Source organism: Miniopterus natalensis, chromosome 11, assembly GCF_054644295.1.
Source record: "Miniopterus natalensis isolate mMinNat1 chromosome 11, mMinNat1.hap1, whole genome shotgun sequence".
In the NCBI taxonomy this organism is placed as follows: Eukaryota; Metazoa; Chordata; class Mammalia; order Chiroptera; family Miniopteridae; genus Miniopterus; species Miniopterus natalensis.
Genome location: NC_142091.1, coordinates 70,263,119 through 70,279,699, shown reverse-complemented (window position 1 = coordinate 70,279,699; position 16,581 = coordinate 70,263,119). Strand labels below are relative to the sequence as shown.

General features: G+C 42.9%; 1 protein-coding gene across 1 annotated transcript; it reads right to left on the bottom strand.

The window, feature by feature from the left end:
• Nucleotides 1-1,626: 1,626 nt before the first annotated feature.
• On the bottom strand, nt 1,627-8,669 carry LOC148092078 (oocyte-secreted protein 3-like). Its single transcript, XM_087822293.1, has 5 exons — nt 8,597-8,669; nt 6,919-7,097; nt 4,043-4,140; nt 2,655-2,808; nt 1,627-2,180 (listed from the first exon to the last, which is right to left on the bottom strand). Exons 1-5 carry the CDS (start codon nt 8,667-8,669, stop codon nt 2,100-2,102), a joined length of 585 nt encoding a protein of 194 aa, XP_087678419.1. The 3' UTR covers nt 1,627-2,099.
• Between the last annotated feature and the right edge of the window lie 7,912 nt (nt 8,670-16,581).

Below are 16,581 nucleotides of genomic sequence, written 5' to 3'. Positions count from 1 at the left end.
CTGGAGACTGGTAGTTGATGCAAGGAAGGGTGGCCCTAAAAGCTCTCTAAAGGTTTAGTTCCTAGAATGCAAGAACAAAGATTAACCCCACCCAGTTGGTCTTGGAGAAAGGTATAGAAATGTCCTACGGCTGTTTCCAAAAGCCATCAGCCTGTGGTGTGATCACACTTTCTATTCTCTCTCCTTGTTGACCCAATGGTGTTCATTTCCACCACGGCCACTGTATCTTAAAGGAAATAAGCAACCAACAGTAAGGGATTATTATGTTTCTACTGAATTTAAAAGATGACTCATGCACAATTCAGAAAACTGCTAAACAGAACAGCACTTTCTGCAGCTGCTGATATTCATAATGCCCATGGGAGTTTAGAGTATAAAAGACACCTTTCAGTTCCAGCTTTGCTTCTTGCTAGCAAAGTGAACCTGGCAATTCAACCACTTCGGCTTTGTTCTCTTATTTGGAAAATGAATTTGGTAAAGAGCACTTTGTAAAAATGTAGACTTATACAAGTCAGTGTTACTCGGGCTTTATATCCAAGCTGCAATTTATGAGAAAAAAGTATTCCAAACAGCTAGAAGATTAAAGGATGTAACATCCATACACCCATCGCTCAGCTTTCACAGGTCTTGACATTTTGTGTTTGCTTCAGGCATATTTTTGAAACAAAATATTATAGTGAGGGAACCCCACACGTCCCCCTACTTAATCCAATTCTTCTTCTTCCCTCTCTTGAGATAGTAACCATCATTCCCATGCATGGCATTATACTTTAACTAAATACATATATGTAGAGAGCATTAGTGATTAGTTTTTCAAATATAGCACATTTGTGTTTTTTGGTTTTTTTTTTTTTTTTTTTAGGGAAAGGAAGTTTTATTCATATAAAATTCAAATACAAATAATGCATTAAGTAGATGTACACATTTGTACACATTTTTAAGACTTTACAAATGATGTCATACCGGATGGATACAGCATCCTGCAACTCATCTCTAATCTCATTAAACTGACAGGCAGACCTATGCCTCATTCATTGTATCTGCAACATGAGTTAATATTTGAACACATGTTCTGAACAAAAACTCAGAAAACAGTATAATGGCTATCAGAGGGAAAGCAGGGTGGGGTAGGCAGTAAAGGGCAGAGGGGTCAAATACATGGTGGTGGAAGGAGATGTGACATTGGGTGGTAGATACACTGTGCAACATACAGATGATGTGTCATAGAATTGTACACTGGAAACCTATATAATTTTATTAACCAGTGCCACCCAAGTAAATAAATAATCACATGTTGCTCTAAAAAATTTCTATAAATTAAGTAGTCATTAAAAGAGTCCTAGGAAGTAGATATTATTTTATTCCCATTTTATAATCAAGTGATACACAGAGGAGTTAAATGACTAGCCCTGAGCCACACAGCTGGTAAGCGGCATGCAATCCGAACAGCATCAGACTCTGAGATAAGGGTTCGGAGCTCAATATTGGTTTAAGAGGAGGGGAGCAATACAATAGCTAATGCGGAGGAGGGTTCCTGGGGTGAAGATGTGCTTAATTAGGTGGCAGATAGGAACCACTCACTCGCCTTTCTGAAAGTTCTTTATCAACTCTTTTTTCCCACCTCATCTCCACTCACAGGAGGTCAAACTAAAAGAATTATAATGCATTACCAGGCATAACCCAGCAGTACCAATGTAAGTGGTTCATTGAACAGCTACTTACAGCACGGTGGGTGACAATGACCTTCCACACCAACCTTGCAGTTTAGGCCCTATTTTGAGCTCAGCACTCAGACATCAAGAAATATAGCCACAAAGACACAGCATGTTTTATTTGTAAAATCACCTCCACGTAAAAATTATATACAGATACCTTCTTATCGTAAGAGAATATACAATTGCTACATTGCCACTTTGCTTAAAAAGACCACTTTTTAAAACCATATGAAGCATTAGGCACTATCCCACCCATCTAAAAGTTATTCTAGATGGCCTCTTAGGGGGTGGCATAGAAAAGTTACAAAACCTATAGTGATTGGTTTAAAAACCAAATTTAAGAATGCTATAGCAACAGACTTATCAAGATTGCCACAGAAGAACCTAGAACGCAGCCACATTTGCACTCTCATAGACTAAAGAATGAGGCATTTTAAGTAGAAGTGACTGATGGGATGGCTTCACCTGCGGAAGAAAAAGACAGGTAGTTAATGAAAGCTGCAAGGTAGCTACTGACAAACGCGGTACCGAAAACACACTGCCTAACGCTTCCACCAACAAATAATGAACACCTACTATGTGCCAGGCGTTGCAGGGAAAGGCTGAGGAGATTGAGACATTGGCAACTTTCACCCAAGTGACCAAGCACTATTTAAAGTGAATAGTTTTTTCATCAACCCAGATTATGTTTAAACCAGACTAGAGACTTAGTTAATTTGACATGATAAGTGCAGTGAGGGAAGACTTATCGATAAGACCACAACCTATAGACACATGGAAGTAGCACTTTCCCCCAAACGTGACTGTAATTCATGTAAGCCTCATCACATAACTAGACAATATTTAAACCAAAGAAAAAAAAACTAATTAGCAGAGACTTAAGCTTTGTCCTGCCTTATAGCAGCAGCAGCATGTGCCACCTCTTCTAAGGGTCCTTACCGAGGGGTCTTGGAAGTATGGAACCCAAGGCAATCCAAACAGGCAGGTGTCGGCTGCGTTCCAGAAGGGACCAGAATTGGCAGAGGGATGATCATTTTTGGACTTTATAAGACTGTTGTCAGTAGTGCTTGGAGTGGTATCTAAAAAGGATGAGCTGAATATTTTAAAGAAGAGAAAATTTGCATGTCAGGTTAAATTTTAAAATAAACTGTTCAGTCTCATTTTGACCTGACCGATTGCTGTCTACCCTCCTTAAACAGTAGTAGCTTTACCATCACCACTACCACCCTGTCCCCTACTCGATATTTTTTTTAGGAATAACACAATTAAGATTTCCCTCACCCCTTCCCAACACCCTACCACTGGGGAATCTACTCCCCAGTGGAGAATGTTAGTTCTGAGAGCTTTATGCAGAAGTTCCCAAAGACAACTCTCACAGGCATGAAGCAGGAGTCCTAGGTCTTTTCAATTTTCCACTCATAAAATACACTAAAAGTGTCATTTCATTGATCCTTAAGGTATAAAAGTGTTTAATAAGTTTTCTCAAAAGCCATAGGGTCATAATATCTACATTAAACAAAGACCCTAATTTAAAAAAACAGCACTATTTTTTCAATTCAATAATGCCCATTCAAGCGAATAGGTTTCTGTAAGTTACCAAAATTAGAAAACACTGAGTCTTGTCTAGAAGAAAGAGTCATACAACTTAGTTCAGGATTTGTTTTTTAAATGCCTGACCTTAGAGAGTAGACACTGAATGCTTTTGCTACCGTCCCTATCTCTGCAAGTGTCTCCTGATCTTCGGGGGGCAGCTATGTGACAAGGCAGGTGCTTAGGGCTGACTCGCCATCTCCTAATGACATGATCTTAAGCATTTCAACCTCTGCGCTCTGGGAACCCACTTTACTGTCAGGAGGACTCCCCGAGGCAGAGCCCGACAAGGGGGTTTCTACGGGCGATTCGGCCTAGACGCGCTCCCAGGGAGGCGACGGGGAGGCCGAAGGGGAAGGTAACAGGGGACAACTTTTTGGGGTAAAGCCCTCCCTCGGCAGGGCACGACCTGCAGGAGCGAGCAAGGTCAAATCCCGCCTCCCAGCTTGTCCTTGAACCAGGCGACAGTCAGGCTTTCTTTGACTGACTCAATCAGGGAGGGAGGCAGGATTTGGTAAACTCATTAAAGGCTAACTGCCCAGGAGCAAGGAGGGGGCACACGGCCATGGTGAGAGCAGCCAAGGGGACCTGGGCAGAGCATCTTCAGTGACCGAATGACACAGATAAGTGTCTCTTTCCAGGACTCAAACCCAGCTGAGCTGCACTTTCTAAATGTCCTCCTTGTAGCGAGCAGTTCTCAGAAAGCAAACCATGAACCAGCTGGTCACTGCACTCACCTGGGAACAAAACACGCTAAAGGGATTTTTCGAGTGAGTCCTTTGTTCACGATGGTACAGTGCAGAACGGAATGAAAAGTCACTCCATGGGAGAAAACCTAATGGGACGCAAAGACGCCTTATTACCGTCTCACACGGGAATGAGACGGGCCGAGATGTGCGATCCTTACACTGCAGCCTCGAAGGGGCTGTTTCCACAGAGACCGCCAGGAAAACGGCCAGCCGGCTCTAGGCCAGCGGCGCAACCGGGTCGCGCTTGTGGAACCTGCAGTCACGAGGCTGCCATCACGAATTGCCAGGCTAGGAACAAGGGCTACCGCTTCTATTTAATAAATGTTTTCTGGGCTTTGGCCTTCAAATGTTACCACAGTGCTAGGTCCCGGGTCTCTGGATTAGACAGAGAGGCACTTCTGTTTGAAGCCGTAATCGGAGGGTTGTGTTTTCCAAATACATGCTTAGTGTGGAGACATTCAACAACAGTGTAATGGCAAAATAAAAATCTCCATAACCCTAACACAGGGATAACGCCTCTAAACACTTTTAGGTGTGTGTTTTTCTATTACTTGTTGTTTTTTAAAAATGTCATACTGGATTACCATTTTTCAACCTGTTCATTTTTTTTCTTTTTATTGAATTTATTGGGGTGACAGTGGTTAACAAAATTATACAGGTGTCAGGTGCACAGCTCCACAGCACATCATCCGCACACTGCGCGGTGTGTCCACCACCCCAAGTCTCCGCCCTGCACCATTTGCCCCCACTGCACCCTCCCCACCTCTCCGCATCCCCAACGGCCGCCAGCCTGCTCCCTATCTGCGAGCCTGCCTCTGTTTAGCTTGTTAGTTCATTCTGTTCATTAGAGTCCACATATGAGTGAAATCCTGTGGTACTTGTCTTTCTCTGACTGGCTAATTTCACCTGTTAATTTATACAATAAATATTCTCATGTAAATAAAATGTTTACAAGGACATTTAATAGTAATTTAACATTCATTACCATGGTTATTTGCCCATTGTGTTGCTGATTGTTATTTTTGTCAAGTCTAGAAGTTGTATATACAATGTGAAAAATAGATACTATGTGCTCCCCACTTCTTATATTCAATAGTAGCTTCCAGCATGGCAGAGTAAGGACCACCAAACATCCATTCCAAAAAACAAACAACAAAAACTGACAGAATCTGTCAAATTCAACTTTTTCAAAACTCTAGAAATTAACCTAAGGCTTGCAATAACCCAAGGAGCATGTTGGGAAAAACTGTGAAATCTCAGCCAGAACAATGAGCTTTGGGATACTTTAATTTGGTCCAACCATTCCCATCTCCCCAGCTCCATGGAAGCCAGGAAAACCAACAGCCTAGCAAACCCAGAGAGAACAGAGTAGTTTGGGGCCCCCTAAAAGCCCCATCTCCAGAGAACTGTCATTATTGGACCTATCTGGCATTTTTCCTGAAACACTGGTCTTTACTTGATTTAACTCAGCATGTACTCAATCTGAAGAGACCTAGCACAAGTGAAGAGAGTAAATTAATAATCAAACACTACACACACTACTATACAAGCAGTGTTACCCTAATACCAAAGCCAAATACAATACAGAAAGAACTAACAGACCAATACACCTGACGAGTGTGGACAGAAAACTCTTCAACAAAGTAATAGCAAAGTGCCGCTCGGATCAATGGAACAAAACAGAGAGAGCCCAAAAATAAACACGTGCACGTACAGTCACTTAATTTAGGACAAAGGAGCCAAGAATATGCAATGTGTAAAAGGTAATCTCGTCGATAAATGGTGCTGGGAAAACTGGACAGCCACATGCAAAAGAATGAAAATGAACCTCTATCTTACACCGTACGCAAAAATTAACTCAGTGAATCAAAGACTTAAGGAAAGATGTGAAACCATAAAACTCCTAGAAGAAAACTCCGGCAGTAAGCTCCTTGACATTGGTCTTGGCAATGATTTTTTTAAAATTTGACTCCAACAGCAAAAACAGCAAAAGCAAAAATAAGCAAGTGGACTACATCAAATGAAAAAGCTTCTGCAAGGCAAAGAAAGTCATCAGCAAAATGAAAAGTCAACCATCTGAATGGGAGCAAATATTTGCAGATCATGTATCTGATAATGGCTTAGTGTCCAAAAATATAAAGAACTCATACAATTCACTAGCAAAAACATAAACAATCCGATATCCTACGCCCCTTTCTCCAAAGGAAGACTGTAAATCTCAGTTTACCAACACCTAGTTCTTCCCCTGTTAGACGGCAGCATGGCCTGTGGTGAACTGTTGGCCTTTTAGCCTCAGTTACTCACTATGAAAGTTGGAAATGATACCTTCTTTCTTTCCAGTGATTCTAGATTACAGAAGATGTAAGGACTAAAGATGATTTGTGAGTGCTTGAAAAGTCATAATATATACATCAATGTATTCTCCCCTAATGGGCCATGAGCTCTTCAAGATCAAACCCTGGGTCCCATTGGTCTTTATCCTAAAAGTACCTAACTTCCCTGGCCGGTGTGGCTCAGCAGTTGAGCATCGACCTACGATCCAGGAGATGGCGGCTCGATTCCCGGTCAGGGCACATGCCCAGGTTGCGGGCTCGATCCCCAGCGGGGGGCATGCAGGAGGCCGCCGATCAATGACTCTCATCATTGGTGTTTCTCTCTCTCCCTCTCCCTTCCTCTCTCTGAAAGCAATAAAAATATATTTATAAATAAATAAATAAATGTATCAAGCTCAAGTGTCCTAAAACTGAGCAAGTTCTTCGTCTTTGGCCTTGGCTGCACCTGTCTGGCACCAACTCTCAGCACAGTGCCACTGCAAGGTAAGATCAGGGGGTTAGATTATTATCTGAAATAGTCACAGCTCTTACCTCTTTCTGAATTCCACACTCGGTGACAAGGTAATTAAACTCATATCCCTTCTCAGCTATGTTGGTTACAGGACAACCAAATCCCAGAGACAGTGCATCAGAATGCAAAAAGGAATCTTGACCAAGTAGAGTCGGTTCAACCACAGCCCAGAACAAAGAAGTGGTACATCCTACGGACACTGTTGAAAAACACACACACACACCCCGCCCCAAAAAAAGATTCAGATAAAAGTTTTAGTTCTAGAGGACACTCAGAGAACATTTGAGCATATCCTCTTATAAATAAATAAATAGCCCCTGGAACAGTCTTGAGAGGTGCAATGCGATCGTTCAGTGAAAAATTAACATCAGGTGAGGCTCCTGCAGGCCTGTCTGGGGACAGCCTTCATCTCCTGCCCCAGCACACCATTTCCTTAGAAACTACGAGTTAAGCTAAGTGTGGGGTGCTGTCCCTGCTTCGCTTGCTGTGTAGGACTGCGCCTGGGCTGGGGGAGCCTCGAGCTGGTGTGCCAGCCTTGGGGCTACAGGACAAGGCCAGTGAAAACAATCCTGGGACATGGACGCTGCAGCTTCTCTGTAGCTTCTGGCCCTCGCTCGTAGCAGCCAAACACACCTTTTGTGGATGAAGGAGCAAGGGAAACCATGTATTTGAGCAACTGCTGGGTGTGCCCATGAAATGAAGACCTGTACCTGCTGTGTATCCTGCCCTGGATCCTTCTAAAAGCAAAATGAAGACTGTCTTCGATTAAAGCCTACTCATCCCTGGTGAGTCTCACTGTCAGCTCGAATCGTTATGCACAGTTGTGTTGCCCCATTAATTCTACTACCAGCAATAAATTATAAGTTTTCAGACAGATATGCAAAGACACGTCTTACAGATAAAGCTATCCACGTCTGAGTTTTCAAGATAAAGAAATGCTAGAAATAACAAAATTAACAAGTTTACTTTCTATGTAGTACTTCTGTCAAGTGACTTTTTTAATAAGGAAAAAAATAAACGTTTATGTGCAAAAAGATTACTGTAAAATAAGGCACAGGCAGAACACGGACAAAGTCAGTGGGTTGCAAATAAAACAACAGATATTAAAGGATAACTTTATGACACAGGAAGAATGAGAAGTGAGAAGAGAAAGAATGGAGAGCTTTGTTTCCACAACCTCACTGAGAGCTAACACTCGATCACTCAGGAGGGGCAGGGGGTGACTCAGGGGATCACTCAGGAGGGGCAGGGGTGACTCAGGGGATCACTCAGGAGGGGCAGGGGTGACTCAGGGGATCACTCAGGAGGGGCAGGGGGTGACTCAGGGGATCACTCAGGAGGGGGCAGGGGGTGACCGAGGCAGGCGGCTGCATTACGCGTCGATCACGGTGGCCTAGGAGGAGCGCTTTGAAATTTTAAGTAGGGAAATCGTTTTCCCCAGGTGGGGTGATGGAAGGGAAAGCCACGCAATGGGAAGTACCTGCATCTAGAAGGAAGACTAAAATTAGCTCTTACCCAGACACGAGATAAACTAGATAAATCATTTGCTTTGCGGGGTGGGGGTGGTAAAGGGCAAAAGACAAAGCACCGCTGCTACCGAAGTTAGAAAGCTAGGTGGCCAGTCATTCCTACCGAAAGCAACCAACAGTAACAGCCAGCAACGCTGAGAACCACACCATCAAACAGCAAAACTTGTACCTGACCCTTGCTCAGAAAAAGCCAAAAACATGTACACGCAAAAAGATGATTGTAACACCACGAAATCCTTCATGGTTCTGATCCTCAGCTCCCAGCCAACGACCCTTGAAAAACAGGAAATCGGAAGCGCCTGACCTGCTTTGGGTAGTTTTATAACCCATGCCACACACAGCTGACTGCATTTACAAACTACTTTGTGCTGATTGCTTTTATTTCTGGGAATATGTGTTGGGTTTTTCCTGATCCAAATTGCTTAATATCTGGAAATTATGGAAAGTACAAAGAACAAAATTAAAAGTCTTTATAAAAGCAGCCATTTTTTAATATCCCAAGAAAGACTTCTTTCTCCCTCCTGAATCTGAACATTGTCGTGATCACTCCATTACCTAAATCAGCAGTGCAAATAAAATGCCACCGGCAAATCTTTGAGACCTATGACTCCTCCAGACCCTCTGAAGTTCTTAGGGAAACAAAATGTTCGGGAGTGTCAACGCCTGTTTATAAATTGTTGGGGAATGACATTAGGGGAGATATTTCAAGCCTGAGGTTTTTGAACTTGAGCAGCATCAGAATCACCTGCTGGGCTTGTTGAAACACGGGTTGCCAGGCTGTATCCTGGAGATGCTTACTCGGGGCTGGTGTGGAGCCTGAGAATTTGCGTTTCTGAAAGTTCCCAGGTGATGCTGATGCTACTAGTGCCAGCACCACACCTTGAGAACCACTGACTCAGATATGATGCCTTTAGAGGGCACCCTGTGCAGTGACTCCCAAACTTTAGAATGGTTATCAACATTATCTGGAGTGCTATTTAAAAATACAGATGTGCCCTGGCTGGGTAGCTCAGTTGGTTAAAGCATTGTCCTGATACACCAAGGTTGTGGGTTCGATCCCCAATCGGGGCACATACAAGAATCAACCAATGAATGCATAAATAAGTGGGACAACAAATCAATGTTTCTTTCTCTCTCTCTCTCTCAAATCAATCAATCAATCAAAAATACAGATGTTTTAGCCCCACTCCAGTCCAGTGGAATCTGTTGTAGCTGGAAGCTCTAGAGTACTTATGAATCACTGCAGTTTCTTGTCAAAAATGTAAATTCCCAGAGTCCAACCTAGAGGGACAGGGCCCAGGAATATACATTTTTAACATTTTTAACAACTGCTCCAGGTGATTCATGAAGGCTCCCATTTCAAGAAACCTTGAGCCAAGGTCCCCAGGACTGCTGATGAGGGAGGCAGGCCTCCAATTCTCCTTCAGTTAGTTTCATCTAACTTTCATCTGTTTTATAGTAGAGCCTTCAAAAAGCCCACCAGCATTAGAAATCCTCTGTGTCCTTTGAGTTGAAGTGTAAGATCATAATTTTAAATAAGAAACCAGATGTGCCGAGAGGCTACTCAGTAAATGTCATCTCCGATGAGTCAATGAGGAATAAAAAAGTGAATCCAAATCTTACTTCGCTTCATGGACTCTCTTGGTATTTACAACATCTACATGACATAGACACTGTAAAAGATCTGTGCCGGTAGTAGTGGTCTTTTGAGGATCTGGAAGAGCCTAAAAGGAGAGAGAGACCAGTCCAACTAGCATGGTGTTGGGACAATTTCCAGAATCAGAAGTCTGAACAAAACCTTTCCATAAGAGGGAGAAAAAAAATAACCTTTACTCCATGCTGCATTTCACTCCTCTCTCCTGGTTTTTGCCTCTTCTAGACATTCATGTATTATAACAGGAAAACAAGATGGGATAAATCCGTTGCCACCATGCCATTTTTGTACCACTCTCTGACATGGAAAGGAAGGGCCTCTGCTCGGGGATCCACGCTTTAGAGGGTCTCACTCTGGCCTTCTCCACTGTGCCCTTCACTTGAGGAAAAATATATGTTGGACCAAGAGGACAAGCCCCCAGAATTCTCTGCCCAAACAGCCCTGAGTTCACATCCAAGGCCTGCACAAGACCCTTCCCTGAGTCTGCACTCCCAGGTCTGTGTACCCTGTACCCAGTGGGTGACCAAGGGGCAGTTGCCTGCAAGGAATATGAATAGAGCTTTGGATGTGTCATCTGTGGTGTCCACACACAGGCACTCTGTGTGTGGAGATCCCTTACAACACAGGTCAGAGTGGGTTGGAAAGAGAGGAGAAATTGGGCCATAGGCCACAGGTAGGGGAGTGCAGTGGAGTGGAGATGGATGATGGCACTTACCACACGGAAATGCTCCAGACTAAGAATTCTAAATGAAAATCTGTCTTTCTATCTCATTATGAAAGTTGGTTTGTCAAAACAGGAGGCAGAACAGATCTTGTTTAACAGTTTCTTCAATTGATTTTTAACTTTTACATAGACATATGGTATATGTGCCTCCACTCAAACCCTTGTTCCAGTCCTATACATGTGATGCAGGAGCAGACCTGAGGCCATTTGTGCTCAGCTCAGAGTAACTTGGGAGCCCTTAGGACCTTACTTTGTTTTGCTGATAAGCCTGGAAAGACTTGGGTTTTACTAGACATTTTGGTGCTTGGCTCATTCCTCAACATTCACCTTCAGTAAATCAAGCAAATAACCAGAATTACACAAATCTTGCTTATCAGCATGGAGAGGGGAAAGAAAATGTGTGTAGATTATCTCAAAGAGGATGTGCTTGATTAGATAAGGGAATGCTGAATAGGCTAATCTAACATATTCAATATTCGGGTGACCTTGATCCCAAACCCCAGATGCTTAAATCCTAAAGTCTCTCTCAATCCTAATATAAGCCACCTCAACTGCTTACTTTTCTAGTTTTATCCTGGATAAATTTCTAATATTTATTCCAATGAGATTATCTACCAATGCATGTTATTTTTAAAAATACATGTTATCAATTTATAATTTGGCTCTGGATCTGAGGTGGTTCCTTTTAGCAAACATTTGACAACCTCTTATATTGCAGGCATTTTGCACGGTACCGTAGGAGATAAAACAGCAAACAAGAAAGACTTATCTTTACTTTAGAGGAACTCACAGTCTGGCAGGGAGACACACATTAAACAAACACAGTTAAAAAATAATTCGGCAAGTAGCTAATTGCAATTCCCAGAAGTGCTACAAAGGGAAGTACAGAGTGCCAAGAGAGTAGATAACAGGGGGCATAACCAGGTCTGGATGTGCAGGGAGAGCATCCCTGAATAAGCAGTATTTAAGCTGAAGGATGAGCCATTGGAGGTGACATGAAGCAGCATCACCTGAAAGCCAGCATTTGAGAGGAAAACCGCATGTGCAAATAAGCCTTGAGGCAGGAAGGAACTTGGCACAATAGAAGAACTGAAAAAAAACTGAGTTGGAGCATAACATACAAGACAGTGAAATAAATGCTGGAGAGACAGGCAAGGGTCAGAAGGTACAGGTTTTTAGAGACGACATTTAAAATATGGAGTTTCCTGGTTTTAACAAGGAAACAAAGAATCAGAATTATGGTTTGGAAGCTCACTGGAGGTATGAAATAATACTCAGAGCCCACAGAGTCACAGACATATTTTTAATTCTATGAGGATTTGAATAACTCTAAAAACACTACCAGGATGGGGAGATTCCAAGATGGTGATGGGCTAAGTGGAAGCTACAGTGACATTCTTCCAGGACCAAACTGGAATTACAACTAAAATATAGAAAAGCCATCCTGAATAATCAATTGAAGACTAGCTGGAGAGAATCCTTATAACCAAGGATGTAAAGTGGAGACCACACAGAGACTGGTAGGAAGTGTGGAGGTACAAGAGCGCTGGCCAGGCTCCCACAGGCAACAGCTGAAGTTTCAGAGGGATATCTCAGCTGTGGGGGGTTCCCACTGAGAACTCTGGGGTCTAAACCCCAAGCTGGGCTCCACAGCCCAGAGCTCCAGAGCTGAGAAAGGTGCCCACATAACATCTGGCAGTGAAAAGCAGCAGGGTTTCTGTCTGCCAGGGAGAGACAGCTGGAAATGCAGGCACCTTTTTAAAGGGCCAATGCACAAAGTTTTGTGTGCAGCCACTCACCTTGGGTTCCAGGAGAGGGAGGGTAGAGTGGACTAGAGCTGTGTGAGGGGAATCCAGGGTTTCAGGTGCTAAAAATAGAGCTAGGAGGGCACCCATCTGGATTCCTGAGCTGAGTCATTCCCCTATACCGCGAAAGACATCTTTCTCAGGCAAACCTTTACCATTCAGGCAGCTTTTGTCTGGGGGATAAGCAATTGTCCCACCCATTAGAAAACCTTTTGCCCTACCCTGTGGAGTTTATGCCTTGCTATGGTCTGCAGCCTGGGGCTCTTTAAGAAACTCTGAGTAACAATCAGCCTGTAGGCAGCAGTGGATCTCTGGGTGCTTTGAGTCTTTGCCTATCTGCTTCTGGACGCTGGGCTTGAAAAAACAGGCCTTGGTGCACACGTTGGCCCTTTCCAAATGCACCCAGCTCCAGCAGAGGGAGGCACAAGCTGTGGAGTGCAGAAAGCTTCAAACAGGGTTCTCAAGGCCAATCATAAACAGCATCTGACAGTGGCCAGCACCAGAGTCCATCCAAAAGACTGGGAGTCCTGGCAGTTCTACCTAATGCAAACCCAAACAGACAGCCAAAATGGAGAGACAAAAAAACAAACAAAAAAACAAGCCCCAAATGAAAGAACAAGAGAATTTTCCAGAAGACGAGCTAAATGAAATGTAGATAAGCAAACTATCAGATGTACAGTTCAGAATACTGATCATAATGATGCTCAACAGCAAGAGAAAAGATATGGAAACTGAAAGAAATTAAAAATGAAATCGCAGAAATAAAAAATACATTGGAAGGAATAAACAACAGATTAGGGGAAGCTAAGGATCCAATCAGCGAATTAGAAGAGAGGGTAGAAAAAAATCACTCAATCAGAAAACCAAAAAGAAAAACAATTAAAAAACAGAATGACAGTTTAAGGGAGCTGTTGGACAACATGAAATGTAACAATATTCACATCATAGGAGTGCCAGAAGAGGTCAAAAGTAAGCAAGGGTTAGAGAACCTGTTTGAAGAAATAATGGCAGGAAACTTCCCTAACCTGGTGAAGGAAAAAGTCACACAAGTTCTGGAGGCATAGAAAGTCCCAAGCAAGAAGAATCCAAAGTGGCCCATGCCCAGACACATTATAATTAAAATGCCAAAAATTCAAGACAAGAGAAAAGCAAATTTGTTTCTTACCATAAGGCTGTCAGCTGATTTCTCATCAGAAACTCTACAGGCCAGAAGGGAATGGCATGAAGTATTCTAGGTCATGAAAAACAAGGATCTGAAACCAAGACTACTCTAACCAGCAAGGCTATCATTCAAAATAGATGATGAAATAAAGAGCTTCCCAGAGAGAAAAGGCTAAAGAGTTTATCACCACCAAACCAGCATTGCAAGAAATGTTAAAGGGATTGCTGTAATTAGAAGTAGAACTAGAGAGAGAACCATAGGCATAAAGAATTAAAATGGTGCCCAGCCAGTGTGGCTCAGCAGTTGAACACCAACCTATGATCCAGGAGATCACAGTTCGATTCCTGGTCAGAGCACAGGCCCAGGCTGCAGGCTTGATCCCCAGCAGGGGCCATGCAGGAGGCAGCCGATCAATGACTCTCCCTCATCGTTGATGTCTCTATCTCTCCCTCCTTCCCCCTTCCTCTCCCTGAAATCAATAAAAAAAATTTTTTTAAAAAAGAATTAAAATAGCAACAGATAAGTACCTATCAATAATAGCCTTAAATGTAAATGGATTAAATGCTCCAATAAAAAGACATAGGGTAGCTGAATGGATAAGAAAACATGACCCACATATATGCTGTCTGCAAGAGATCCACTTCAGAACAAAAGACACATGCAGACTGAGAGTGAAGGGATGGAAAAAAATTTTCCATGCAAGTGGAAATGAAAAAAAAGCTGGGGTAGCAATACTTACATCTGACAAAATAGACTTCAAAATGAAGGCCTTAACAAGATACAGTAAAGGTCACTACATAATACTAAAGGGATCAATCCAATAAGAGAATATAACCCTGGTAAACATATATGCACCCAATATAGGAGCACCTAAATTTATAAAAAACTTCTGTAGGACTTTAAGGGAGAGATTGACAGCAATACAGTCATAGTAGGGGACTTTAACACCCCACTGACTTCAGTGGATAGATCTTCCAGACAAAAAAGTCAACAAGGAAACAGTGACTCTAGATTACACACTAGATCAGATGGATTTAATTGACATTTACAGAACATTTTACACCAAAGCTGCAGAATAGACATTCTCCTCAAGTGCACACGGGACATTCTCAAAAATAGACCACATGTTAGGACACAAAACAAGTCTCTACAAGTTCAAGAAGACTGAAATCATATCAAGCATCTTCTCGGACATTTACACCATGGAATACTATGCAGCTATAAACACGAAGAATCCCTTACCCTTTGAGACAGCATGGTGGGACCTAGAGAATATTATGCTAAGTGAAATAAGCTGGTCAGAGAAAGACAAATGTCACATGATCTTACTCATATGTGGAATCTAATGAACATAATAAACTGATGAACAAAATAGATACAGAGACATCAAAGCATAGAACAGACAGGGATCTCAGAGGGAAGATGGGGGTGGGGGGGTTGGAGGGAGAGATTAACCCAAGAACTTATATGCTTATATGCATAACCCATGGACACAGACAATAGTGTGGTGAAGGCCTAGAGGGGAGAGGGGGAGAGGGAGGAGGGGATCAATGGGGGAAAAACGGGGACATCTGTAATAGTTTCAACAATAAAAATAAATTAAAACATTAAAAACAAACAAACAAAAAAAAACACTACCGGGACAATACAATATGTCTTCTGCAAGAAAAATTCACAACTGACTTTTTCCTAGATTCAAAGTCTTAGGGTACTGTGTGTCAAACTGTTTTCCTTGAGAATTCCTTTTCTTTAGGTGGGGTCTACATACTAATCAAGTTTGGAAGATGCTGTTCTAGGACTTAAATGGAAAATGACTTGGAGGAGGGTACAAGTAGCTAACACCAAAATTTGGAAGTTATTGTGGGGGTACAGAAATTATGGTGATTTAGCCCAGGATAATGGCGCAGAGGCAGAGAGAAGCAGGCTGGCTCCAGAAGGTAGAACGCTTAACACTGGTGACTGATCAGACCAGTGATCGAGGGAGTCGGGCTTCAGGCTTGAGGATCAGACTGCAGGCAGATACAACTGAGTTGATGGTAATTGAGACAATATGAGTTGAGAGCTATGCACTGACTGTGACGTACCAGTACTATTCTAAGCACCCTTACAGTAATTCGTAAAATTCTCGCAAAGCCTTAGGAGAGAACTATTATTACCTCCATTTTACTGATAAGGAAACAAACTCACAAAGGGTAAGGGGCTTATGTAAGGCTGGTCCTGGGTCTGTAGCCAGGACCATGGTCAGTCAACCTGCCTTCTCAGGATACAACAGCGGAAATGACAGGCCAGGAAGGAAAATTAGAGTTAGCTGCGTCCGTGCTTTAGCTCGTGTGAATACAAGTCTGTCTGCGTTCGTGGGCCTTCTCGATGCCGCCCTCCTCAGCAGCCCCACGGGGATTCTGCAGCCTCCAACCTGGAACCCGAAGTTCCCACACAGGAACTTTGGCCCATGGATGACTGCATCAGTTATTGTTTCTGTGGGGGGATGCAAGCAAGGGGCCTCCTATTCCACCGTCTTGCTGACCCAGAGCAAACATTTTAAAGCTAAGCTAACGGTATTCGCTAGTAGTTCTTGGAAGAGTGATGGATATTTCTCACATGAGGCATGTAGCATCTTGCCTGGCACAGCAAAACATCCACATTTGATGTGCATCTCCGTGGCTATCCTCCTGGCCTGGAAATTCTCAAGGCATCTGTCTTAGGAGAAAATCATAGGTCAAAAGCCACTATGCTTCCCATGTGCCGGGCTGCCCTATCCGGCTGCTCTTATGTCAGACTCAGAACTTCTGCTTCCATTTTTGTGTGTGGT